Consider the following 11,195-nt stretch of genomic DNA (forward strand, 5'->3'; position numbering starts at 1 on the left):
CAGCCTGCCCTACCAGGCGTGAAGCCCTCTGTACATTTGTATATACTTAGGGGAGCCAGGGCTGGGGTGGGGCTACCCATTAGAAGGTGGTGGGTGGGGCTATGGGGTGGGCCATTCCCAGAAAGCCAGGGTCCCCAGCCGAGGCATTAACAGAAGAGGTTGAGCCCCCAGGAGCCAGGAGTGCTGGGCTGCTCTCCCCCTGGGGTTGGGGGGGTGCGGCTTCTCCAGGACCAACTCCTCTCTGGGCAGGGGAACTGGGGGACCCAGCAGGCCTGGCTCAGCTCCCAAATGCCCCTGCACTGGGAGGGGGCAGGAGCCCCTGCGGGCCTTGACTGAGCTTGTTGGGGGTGGGGGAAGCCTTCTCAGCCCTTCCCCCTTCCCGGCTGGTTTTATAAAGTGTTGACGAAATTGGGAATAAAGAAGCATACAGTAGGCTCTGTGTGTGTGCGCGCCTGTTGGGATGGGGAGGGCGGCTGGGCATATGCATGACTTATTCTGGGGGTTAGAAGGAAAAGCAGGGCACCAGCAAGGGGGGCAAGCTGTGGGGGAGGGGGACTTCATCCTCACACACTCCCCTCCCCCACCAACACCTACCTTTCAACAATTCAGAATTCCTAGTCCACACTGAGCCAATTTATTCAAGAGGGGTAGAGGAGGGCTTCATTGGGATCCAGAAGCAAAAAATTGAGGCATCCCCTCCTCCTGTGTCAGCTCCCCTTCTCCTCGCTGCAGCCCAGGCCCCAGGGTCTGCCCCCGAGGCAGCAGGGCTGGAGTCAACTAAACAGTACTGCATAAATACACCGAGGCCACAGGCCGAATCAGCAGCGTCACAAGGGGGTGGTTGGGGGATGGGGAGGGTGGACTTGGGGCAGAAAGGGAAGGGGGTGCTCTGGGTGTAGCTCCTCTCGAGGCTTTGTCCAGAGCCTCTCCCTACCGCCTGCAAAGGCACAGGGACCAGTGACTCTTCCGGGCCCAGCGATGTCCGGAGAGGCCAGCAGGCGGCCCCTGGTGGGGAGAGGGGGTGGGCAGGGTGTGGCTAGGCCTAGGGCTCAGGGGGCCCAGGGCGGGTCAGGTGCTGTTGCCTTGCTCTTGCTCGAAAAGCAGCATGGCAAGCTGGGTTCGGGAGCCGAGGCCCTCGAGCACGCTCTGGCGGCAGCGGTGGTACAGGTCCTCGCTGAGCCGGGCACTGCACGTCTGGGCCCGGTAGTGCTGCAGCAGCGCCGGCTCCACGGCGCGCAGCACGTGCAGGCTGGAGTAGCGCAGGAACAACTCGTACACGTCCAGGCTCTCCAGCAGCTCCTCTTCTTGTTCCGTGGCGGCTGCCAGGCGCCCGCGGGCCGCCACATAGTCGGAGTTGTAGAAGCAGGCCTCGCTGGCCGCCTGGCGGTCGAAGCGCCCCGTGTCGCGGCCCAGCTCCGGAGGCCCGGGCCCCTGGGGCGGCGCCACAGCCGGGTGGAAGGCCTGGAAGTGCATGGGGAAGAAGGCCTGCCAGCCAGAGATGGCGTGCATGCGGCAGCGGTTCATGAAGTCAGGGGTGAGCACTGTGTCTGGCCCGGCCAGGAGAAACAGCGTGTCCAGAGGGTGCTTCTTAGAGAGCAGATCCATGAGGCGCAGTGGGGCGGGCGCGGCTGTCTGCACGCTGAGCCAGGGCACACGGGCGCCTGGGAAGCGGCGCTCCAGCTCCGCCACGTGGGCCTTGACTGGGGCGAAGACGTCGGCGTGCGCGGCCCGCTGGGCCTGGCGCGGCTCGTACAGCAGCAGCAGGGTCAGGGCCGCTGCGTCCCCGGGCTCCAGGGCCGCCGCGGCGAAGGCCTCCAGGAAGCCCGGCGCCAGGTCGCGCTCGGCCGCCGCCAGAGGCAGCAGGACCGTGAGCCGGGAGGCCTCGGTGACATAGGGCACGGGCAGGATCTCCACGCGGCTCAGCGGCCGCAGCAGCTGCACCCGGTGCGTGAGGGGCCGGCGGCCGCCCTGTGGGGTCAGCGCCTCGAGGCGCAGGTCCAGCGTATACTCCATCCCGCGCGCCGGGTCGAAGCGCCGGTAGCCGTTCAGCAGCTGTTGCTTCTGCAGCCGCAGCGCCGGGTGGTAGCGCCGGTTGAGTTCCTCCAGGGCGGCGCCCAGGACGTCCGCCACATCCGCCTGATCCGCCCCGCGAAGAGGACAGCGGGGCGAGCCGTCGGCGCAGGAGAAGGCGTGCTGCTCCGTGAAGTAGTCCCAGCGCAGCACCTCAAAACGGGAAGCTGGGCGCGAGGGCGCAGGGATGCCCACGGGCCAGGCAGCCAACCGCTCACCGTCAGCTGCCAGGCGGCTGGTGTTCAGGATTTCCCACTAGATGCAGAAAACGGGTGGCATGAGCAAGGCAGGGCCCACAGGGGTCAGCACACGGGAGGGCGGGGTGCGGCGAGTGGCTGAAGCAAAGGCAACGGGGGTCATGTGGCCCACCCAGGCCGTCACTGGCCTTCCCATAAGCCGGACAGACCAGCTGGGAGGCGGGCTTGTTTCTCGGACCCCAGCAGCACTATGTCCCCAGGGGTCTGTAAGACTCCTCCCAGCCTCCCCACATCCCTCCCGAGGCCCACAACATACCTGCAGCTCACGGATCTCTTGGTATGTGCGCTCCAGTTCAGCCCTGGCAAAGGCCTTGTGCAGCTGGTACATGTGTATGGGGTCCCGCACCGGATGGGCTGTCAGGGCACTGCGGAAGCGGGGATCCCCTTCCTGGACTGGCTCCCCAGGGCTCAGCTCCAGGTAGCTGTAGTGTGCTCCCTGGGGAGAGAAGGGGGACTGGGTCTGTGACAGGTTCCCTGCCTTTCCCCCCAGGCCCTACCCTCACAGTCACCCTAGGGATGCGCGGGCAGACTTCTGTCCCCATGAGACTACCCTGGCTAGCGCTGAGCCTGTATGAGCCCTGGGCGGGTTTCTGCTAACTCATCTGTGAGCTGCCCAGTACCCGACACTGACCGCCTGCTTGTTCTCCAATCCCTACAACCACCCTGAGCATCATGATTTCCACCAGGCCGGATGAAGACAGATGTCTCTGGAGAGTCAGCAAGTGATCCAAGAGCATGGGGAAGGGGAGCCTGGACCACAACAGGACTGGCAAGCCCCACTACCCCGTGGCCTCCTTCTAGGGTGCAGCGCCAAGGCCCAAACAGGAGACGCCCCGAGGCGGCTCGCGCTCCCACCTCCTGGTCGCTGGAGCAGCCCACCCCAGTGGCATCCAGGATACAGCGTCCCAGCCACTCGTCCGGGCGGGCGCTGACGATGTCGTTGCGACAGCCTTCCAGGTGAGGGCGCAACTGCTGCAGCAGCGTGCGCGACAGCATCACTCCGAAGCCGCCGTGGCAGTAGCGGCCCGGCGTGGGCTCTCCTCCGATGAACTCCTGGGGCCGGCCCAGGTAGAGGTGGGCGGCGGCGGCCAGGCTGAGGCGGCCGGCGAGGCGTGCCAGGCCGTGCGCCTCGGTGTAAGTGGAGTCAGGTACCAGGAAGAACCAGTCAAAGTCGTCGCCGTGCTGCTCCAGCAGGTGGCGCAGCGCCAGGTGCAGGTGCCCGATGGGCCGCTCCTCACCCAGGGTCACCACGGCCATGCCCGGTGGGGTCCGGCGGCCCCGCGCGCCCGTCAGGAACACCACACGCTCCAGCCGGTGCCCTAGGGTGCGGTTCACAGCCACGCCCAGTGTGGGCAACGTGGCCTGCGAGGTCAGCACTGCCACCAGCAGCCTCTGCCTGATGCCCAGCTCCGTGCTGATGTAACGGGTCCTGCGGGAGGACACGGTACAAGGTTACCAAACAGACCCCTGGGGCATGTGGAAGGCAGCTCACACGCAGGCAGCAGCGGGTCCCATCTCCCCCCACCCCCGGGGCTTGTTCCTGGCCTGGAAGCAGAGCAAGAAAGGGCCTCTTTCTCCCAGGGAATCATGCAACAGGAGAGATGGGTTGTGGGCCAGATTCCTGGTTCTACTGCTTAGTAGGAATGTGCCCTTGAGGGCGTTATGTTGCCATCTGTAAAATGGGACTGTTTGCATCTATTTAAAGCACAGAGCGGCTATGTTTCCTACACCCGCGCGCCTTTATGCTATAGATACGTCCCACAGGAGGTAGAGCAGTAGATGGGCTAGAGGGAGCTGAGTGTATCTGTAGGAGAGGCAGGTTGGGACTAGAGGGGACGGGGCCAGAACTGGAACTGAGTGCTCCTTAGGAGCCACTAACCCCGCCCCTCACATCTCACTCCCAGGCAGTCCTGGTCACCCACCTGGGTACGGAGATTCAGGGACGGGCAGATTTTCATTCTCTCCCTGCTCTGTCCCTCTCTCTAGGTACAGCCATTTCCGTGGCCTCCCAAACACCCAGATGAGAAGCTAAGAGGGTCCCTGGGGTCCCCTGGAGCGGAAGGGTTCGGGACAAGTTCAGTCCAGGCTGGCCTGGGGCCTCGGAGTGGCCCCACCGCTCCCGGGAAAGCCGGACTATAGGAAGTTATCAGGGCCCAAAGACTTCCTGGCCGGCCAGCCCCTTCCTTCCGGAGCCTAACCCGGCCCCGGGGCCTCCCCCGCGCGCCGCGGCTGCTGCCCAGGGGCCTGAGGTCGGCAGAGCCCATCTCTAACCTGACGGCCTTTTTGGCGGCCTGGCCGGGCTGCGCGGGGCGGTAAGGCAGGACTCGCGGTTCCCAGTTCTCCCCCGCGCCGGCGCCGGCCCCGGGCCTGTCGCGCTCCGCTCCGGGCTGCACCGAGTTGGGCCGGCGAGCCGCGTTGGTGTTGCCGCGCGGCGGCAGCTCCGAGTCTCCGGGTTGGGGCGGCCCGGGGCCGCACGGCTCCTCCACCCAGGTGACGCTGAGCAGGCTCAGAGTGAAGCCCAGCGAGATGCCCACGGCCACGGGCCCCGCGGGCCGCAGCACCGACAGCAGCAGCGATGCCCGCATGGCGCCCGGACCGCGGGCCCCTGGCCACCCGCGCAGCCCCACAGCGGCCCGAGGAGGCTCCGAGGGGGCGGGCCCGAGGAGGGGGCGGATCCGGAGGGCCCGGGCCCCAGCGGGCGGGCCCGCTCCCGCCCCGCCGAGCGGAGCCCGCGGCCGGAGCCGAATCCCGCGCGCCGCGTCCCGGCTCCCCACCCTCCGGCTGCGCTCGGCGCCGGAGCTCGGCCGCCGCTGTCCGACGTGTCACTGCGAGGGCCCCGCCCCCGGGGGCGGGGTCTTCGGGCTGCAGTCACCCGAGAGGCGGAGGGAGGTTAAAGGGGAAGGACCTCCGGAAGTGCCCCCTCCTCAGCGCGCGCGAGCGAGGCGCCGGGGGCGGAGTCTCCGGCCTCCCCCCGGCCGGTTGGTGCGTCCCGGGTGACGTCAGAGGCAGCCCTCCCCTGCCGGTGGTGCGCCCTGAGTGACGTCAGGAGCCGCGGCCGGAGCTGTCCATCAGCACCAAAGGCCGCGGGCGGTCTCAGGGCATGGGGCCGCGGCTCCGGGGCGGCCCGAGCCCCTGCTCCTGCTCTTCTCCCTTCTCCAGGCCCGGGCCCGGTCCCCGGACGCCGCGGGCCTGGAGTGCCAGGCGCTGCTGGAGGTGGAGCGGTGACGGCGCCGCGCAAAGACCGTTCTCTGCGGCCCAGCAGACCCCTTCCCCGCAGCACGACGGACTTTGCCGGGACTCCAGTCACTTGGAGCCCCTGGCTCCCTGCCACCCCAGCCCCTCCGGCGCCGGCTCAGCCTCCTGGGCTCCGAAGCTCAGATCGCCGCCAGCGCAGGTACATCTTGGACAATGCCAGAGCCAGCCTCCCACAGCCTGGTCCCCTGGCTGCCTCCTGCCCACTGCAGCGCGCGCCCTCCCCCCCAGGTCCCCCTTTTTAACTTCGTGCCAGCCCCTCCAGCCCGGTGTCCTGTTTCTCTTTGTCTTTACTTCCCCCCACCAACCCACTCTAGGGAGCTCCCAAAGCTTCATGGTGTGGGTACCAGCACTCCTTTGTCCACAGCGTCCTTGCTGAGTTCTCCCACTCCCATCCTGGGGGGAACTCCTGCTTGACCCCAGCTCCCTTGTCGGGCAGGTGGACCTGGGAGGCTGACCTCCTCGCATTCCCGGCGCTATGCCGGGCACAGTGGCAACACTGCGGTTCCAGCTGCTGCCCCCTGAGCCGGATGATGCTTTCTGGGGTGCACCTTGTGAACAGCCCCTGGAGCGCAGGTACCAGGCGCTACCAGCCCTCGTGTGCATCATGAGCTGCTTGTTCGGAGTTGTCTACTGCTTCTTCGGTGAGATCCCCTGACCTCTGTCCCTCACCTGTTTCTCTGGGTTTTTTTTTTTTTTCTGCCCTTGCTTTGCAACCTTCTTCAAAGCCCACCAGCATCCCCTGAAAAACTTGCTTCTCTTTCATCCCACATTGTTTGTAGACCTCCCAGAGTCCATATTTGAAAGCTGATGGTGATGCCTGGGTATATTAACCTCACTGAGCTAAAGCTTATCTGAGCAGTGGGAACCCTGGTTTTGGTCTTAGGAGGGGTTGTTACAAGAATGAGTAGGCGCTGTGTAAGTAGTAGCTATTATGGTGAATGTTCCTTTGGGTCTCTCCTGTCAGAAAGCATTGGGATCTCTCAGGAGCGTGACTGAGTCTGGGTCCTTCCCACTAGATGTCTGATGCAGAGCAACTCCTGAAAGTGACACCTGTCCGAGTGGGGGCTGCCATCCAGCGTGCTCTGCCACAGCCACCTTCCCTTTCCTAACTTGCACAGAGGTGTCATAGGGACTAGTGGGAGCCTGAGTAAGTGTTCAGTGACTCTAAAGAAAAGAGTTGACAGAACTTCAAAAGTGGGTACTATGGACTGCGGGTCCACAGGAAGCCCGTGGTAGGAGAATTGTTGATAGCAGCCAGTGCAGGCTGAGGAGGCTGCAGGTGTGGGGTTTTAGGCTGGGCAGGAATGGGGCAGGACTGGTGCGCTGCCACCTCCACACCTCCTCCTGGAATGGGTGAGTAGACAGGGCGGGGAGCCAGCCGATCTCTCCACCCCCAGCCTCCGGGCTGACGAACTGCAGAGTGGGCAGGAGGCCGTGCCCACACACAGCTTCGGGACAAGTTTGGGCCTCCAGGGAGTCTGTCTCGTCCGCCAGCCATGGGCGGCTGCTGTGCACAGTTCTCGGGTTAGTCTTCCCTCCCTGTTCCGGGCTTCCTTGGCACCGGATGCCTCCACTGCCAAGCTCTTGGACTCAGAGTTCTTGACCTCCTCCTCCTCTCTGCCGCCCCAGCACCTCCTGGATTTGTTCTCGCCTTCGTTCCAGGAACCAAATCTCTTCATTATCTTATCCTTTGGTTCTCTCTGACCCCTCAGCCCTCATGTCTGGCTTCCATCTTCCCAATTCTGGGGGGACATACCTCCCTTACTCTTACAGGCCCTCTGAGTGGGGCCTGAAGGTCTTATAATCTCTGTTGTTTTCCCTGCAATCCCGGTTTCTCACAGTAGTTTATAAGTCCTTGTGACTTCCAGCTGTCTCATTCTCTTCCATCACTACACCCACCCACCATGGCCCAAGCCCCTCTGTGATCCCAGCTCTGGTCCTCGTTACCCCCGTGCTGCCATCCTGATCACCCCATTTATCTGGCCTCAGTGAGACTGTTCCTCAGAACCCCTTGAACATTCCCAACAACCTCCATCCTTCCCCTGGGACCTAAAGGGCCTTTATCCCCCGATCCTAGAACTATTTCCTGACAAGCTGCCTTCCCTGAGCCCTTCCAGCAATGCCTGATTTCTGAAACCCTGCCACCCCAGGAATGTCCGCTCTCCATGAGCCTGTGTCCACGATGCTCTCTCAGCAGTGCTTGCCCACCCCAGGGACCCCAGTGCCCTGCTCCCCTGACTCCTAGGATCTCACAGATGCCCAGTGTCCCATTACTGGTTCCCTTCTTACATCCCTGAGCTGTCTCAGATCACTCTGGCCATCCAGGCCCCCAAACCCAGGAAACCCCAAATCATTCTCTCAGTGATTCCTCCTTTTCAGCCTGGGGAGCTTCCTGCTTCCCTGACCTCGGCATCTTGATCTCCAGTCCCCAAGCCCTCACGTCTCCCTGCCGCCCCTGTCACAAGCCTCTGTTCCCCTGCAGGTTACCGCTGCTTCAAGGCGGTGCTCTTCCTCACGGGGCTGCTGTTCGGCTCGGTCATCATCTTCCTGCTGTGCTACCGAGAGCGTGTGCTGGAGACGCAGCTGAGTGCTGGGGCGAGCGCAGGCATCGCTCTGGGCATCGGGCTGCTGTGCGGGCTGGTGGCCATGCTGGTGCGCAGCGTGGGCCTCTTCTTGGTGGGTCTGCTGCTGGGCCTGCTGCTCGCCGCTGCCGCCCTGCTGGGCTCTGCGCACTACTACCAGCCGGGCTCCGTGTGGGGGCCCCTGGGGCTGCTGCTGGGAGGCGGCCTGCTCTGCGCCCTGCTCACACTGCGCTGGCCTCGGCCACTCACCACCCTGGCCACTGCCGTGACCGGGGCGGCACTCATCGCCACTGCCGCTGACTACTTTGCCGAGCTGCTGCTGTTGGGGCGCTACGTGGTGGAGCGGCTGCGGGCCGCCCCTGTACCCCCACTCTGCTGGCGCAGCTGGGCCCTGCTAGCCCTGTGGCCCTTGCTCAGCTTCATGGGTGTGGTGGTGCAGTGGCGGGTAACGGCTGAGAGGGACTCGCACACTGAAGGTGAGAGGGTACGGCCGACGTGGGCATGAGAGAAAGAGATGGTGGGGTGGGTGGGGTTGATGAAGGGTGGGGCGGGTGCTGGGAGGGGGTGCTGAATGACTGAACAGTAAGGGGTAAAAGCTGTACATGCCAGCAGCAGAAGGTCTGTGAAGACAGGCCCCGTGCGCCAGCTTTCACCCCACAACAATGCGTGTGCCATCAGCTCTGGGCCAACCCCGTTGCAGGCCCTGGGGATACAGCCAAGACCCCTGTCCTCAGGCTGTCCTTCTGGGGTGGGTGAGATCAGAGAACAGGCAGGCAAGCAGGTCAGATGGTTTCAGTTATGCAGAGTGCCATGAGAGAGGTGCACAGGAGTCTAGGAATTAGTGACCTTATAGTTAGGGTGACCAAGGAGGGCTGCCAGGAGGAGGAGGCAACATGTTCAACAAAAACATGAAGGATAGGAGCCCAGCCGAGAACTTGCGAGGAGGGAACAGCAGGGGAAAGGGCCCTGAGAAGAAATGAGGTTGGCTAGTTCAAAGGGGAGAAGGTGAGATCCAGGCATCAGAATCAGACTATATGAGTCTTAGAGGGCTGATGTGATGCCATTGGAGGGTTTGCAAGAACGGAGGCCGTGATCTGAGCCACTGTTTTGGGGCACTCCTTCTGCTCCAGAGTGTAGAAAGCACCCAAGGGAGGCAGTTATAGCAGGGAGGAAGCAGCTGGGGCTGTCCCTTGGGACAGCAGCTGGCCTAGGTGAGTCATGCATGTGTCAGGACTGGGAGCCGGCTAACAGCTGGGGCCATCTGGGCATCCCTGGCAAAGACGGGAGTCCCATCTGGGGGGATGAGAGACTGGGAAAGAAAAGTGCCCGGTGGAAGTGGGATACGGACAAGGGGTTTGTGGGAGGGCAGAAGAAGGGCCCTGAGACCCTCTGCCCATCCCACTGCAGTGGTCATCAGCCGGCAGCGACGACGTGTGCAGCTCATGAGGATTCGGCAGCAAGAGGAACGCAAGGAGAAGAGGCGGAAGAAGCGACCTCCGCGGGCTCTGCCCAGAGGCACCCGTGCCCCTGCGAGGCCTGGTCCACCAGATCCTGCCTACCGGCGCAGGCCAGTGCCCATCAAGCGCTTCAACGGAGATGTCCTCTCACCAGTGAGTACTCTGAGCAGTCCCCCCCCACCCAAACCCAAAGGGAGCAAGGGAAAGTGTGGCAGCTGTGGCGGCAGGATGGGCTTTCCCTAGCGGCAGGTGGTCACCCAGAAGGCATAGGGTATGTCCATGCATCCATCAGAGCTTTTATGCCTTGGCATGCCAGACACAGCTCTAGAGCGCCCCCTATGAATAGCCATTGCGGGGCAGGAAGGGGAGTGCCTGGGGAGTGCCAGGCTTGATGGGTGCAAGGAAAGGGGACTTCAGGGCAGGCGTCAGTGAGGCTCTTATGCCTGTGTTGCCTCCTCCACAGAGCTACATCCAGAGCTTCCGGGACCGGCAGACTGGCAGCTCCCTGAGCTCTTTCCTGGCCTCGCCCACAGACACGGACAATGAGTACGGCTCCCGGGGGCCGCTGACAGCCTGCTCAGGGCCTCCAGTGCGGGTATAGCCACAGCCTGCCCGTCAAGACTCTACAGTCACCAGCTCAGCCGGCCTGGGCGAGCCCTGAGGCCAGCACCCAACCTGCCTGGCCCTGCAGGCTCTCGGGAGAGGGCCGCCCACCCGGCCTGTAGAAGAAGGCTCTATTGGGGGCTTCAGGCATGACAGAAGGCCTCTCCCAGGCTCCTAGAGGGGCTCCTGGGGACCCCCGGGTGTGAGTCCCGCAGGGGGTGTGCTCAGGGTTGTGTGTGTTGCCTGTGTGTGCGTGTGTGGGTGCAGGGGGTGGGCTTGGAGGGGTTGCTGGGAGCCTTGCCACAGGTTTTGGATAGGTAAGGCTTCTTCAGGGCCAGCCCTGCAGGCCACTCTCCTGCATGTCCACGTGGAGGTGGCCTGTGGCCTCCTCACTGCTCTGCCTCCTGGCCAACCACATCTGAGGGTTTTGCAAATAGTTGCAGGCCTCTCTGGTCCCCTGACCTCTGTGAAACCACCAGCCCTGGGGCAGTGGCAAGGGACAGGGAGGGGTGGGCGGGGGTGGGGGGCAGTGCTGCTGCCTTGGGCTTGGTGGGGGAAGGGTGGAGGGCCGGGGTGGGCTCTGAATGCACGATGCATGTCTGGTGTCCACCATGCCACCGGAGACACCTCATGCTTCTGACCCCTCCCCATGCCCTCTCTGACATCTTTTATAAACGTGCCAAACTGCGTGGCCTCTGCCAGGAGTGATGGTCTCCAGTGACTGGCACTTGTGTGGAGTGCAGCCCTCTAATCCCCGGGTCACTCAGCACCCATCCTGTGGCACTCGGCAAAGTCTGATTTTGCATACTACACAGAGAGGCAGGGCAAGCAGATACAGCACTTTATTGTTTACTGCACACCTCTGGTTTCCCTGTGTAGCCCTTCTACCCCACTGCCTCTGAGGGTCCCCGAGGGAGGGCACACGCCTTGCGAGCTGTCCAAGGGCACCTGCCTGGCCTTGGTGTCCGTCC

At 63.7% G+C, this 11,195-nt stretch overlaps 2 protein-coding genes across 3 annotated transcripts; one reads left to right on the plus strand and one right to left on the minus strand.

Annotated features, from left to right (window-relative positions):
* Positions 1 to 611: 611 nt before the first annotated feature.
* CHPF (chondroitin polymerizing factor) lies at positions 612 to 4,990 on the minus strand. 2 transcript variants are annotated; one of them, XM_040986573.1, is made up of 4 exons: positions 4,599 to 4,990; positions 3,183 to 3,756; positions 2,584 to 2,763; positions 612 to 2,325 (listed from the first exon to the last, which is right to left on the minus strand). In XM_040986573.1, exons 1-4 carry the CDS (start codon positions 4,910 to 4,912, stop codon positions 1,069 to 1,071), a joined length of 2,325 nt encoding a protein of 774 aa, XP_040842507.1. In that variant the 5' UTR covers positions 4,913 to 4,990; the 3' UTR covers positions 612 to 1,068. The 2 variants fall into 2 exon arrangements, with proteins under 2 accessions (XP_040842507.1, XP_040842508.1); XM_040986574.1 differs by lacking the exon at positions 2,584 to 2,763.
* Positions 4,991 to 5,368: 378 nt separating this feature from the next.
* TMEM198 (transmembrane protein 198) lies at positions 5,369 to 10,487 on the plus strand. The gene is made up of 5 exons (XM_040986430.1): positions 5,369 to 5,721; positions 6,019 to 6,223; positions 8,065 to 8,640; positions 9,572 to 9,774; positions 10,085 to 10,487. Exons 2-5 carry the CDS (start codon positions 6,058 to 6,060, stop codon positions 10,220 to 10,222), a joined length of 1,083 nt encoding a protein of 360 aa, XP_040842364.1. The 5' UTR covers positions 5,369 to 5,721; positions 6,019 to 6,057; the 3' UTR covers positions 10,223 to 10,487.
* The last annotated feature ends 708 nt before the right edge of the window (positions 10,488 to 11,195 follow it).

Source organism: Ochotona curzoniae, unplaced genomic scaffold (assembly GCF_017591425.1).
Source record: "Ochotona curzoniae isolate NIBS_2020 unplaced genomic scaffold, NIBS_Ocur_1.0 contig_4514, whole genome shotgun sequence".
Lineage (NCBI taxonomy): Eukaryota > Metazoa > Chordata > Mammalia > Lagomorpha > Ochotonidae > Ochotona > Ochotona curzoniae.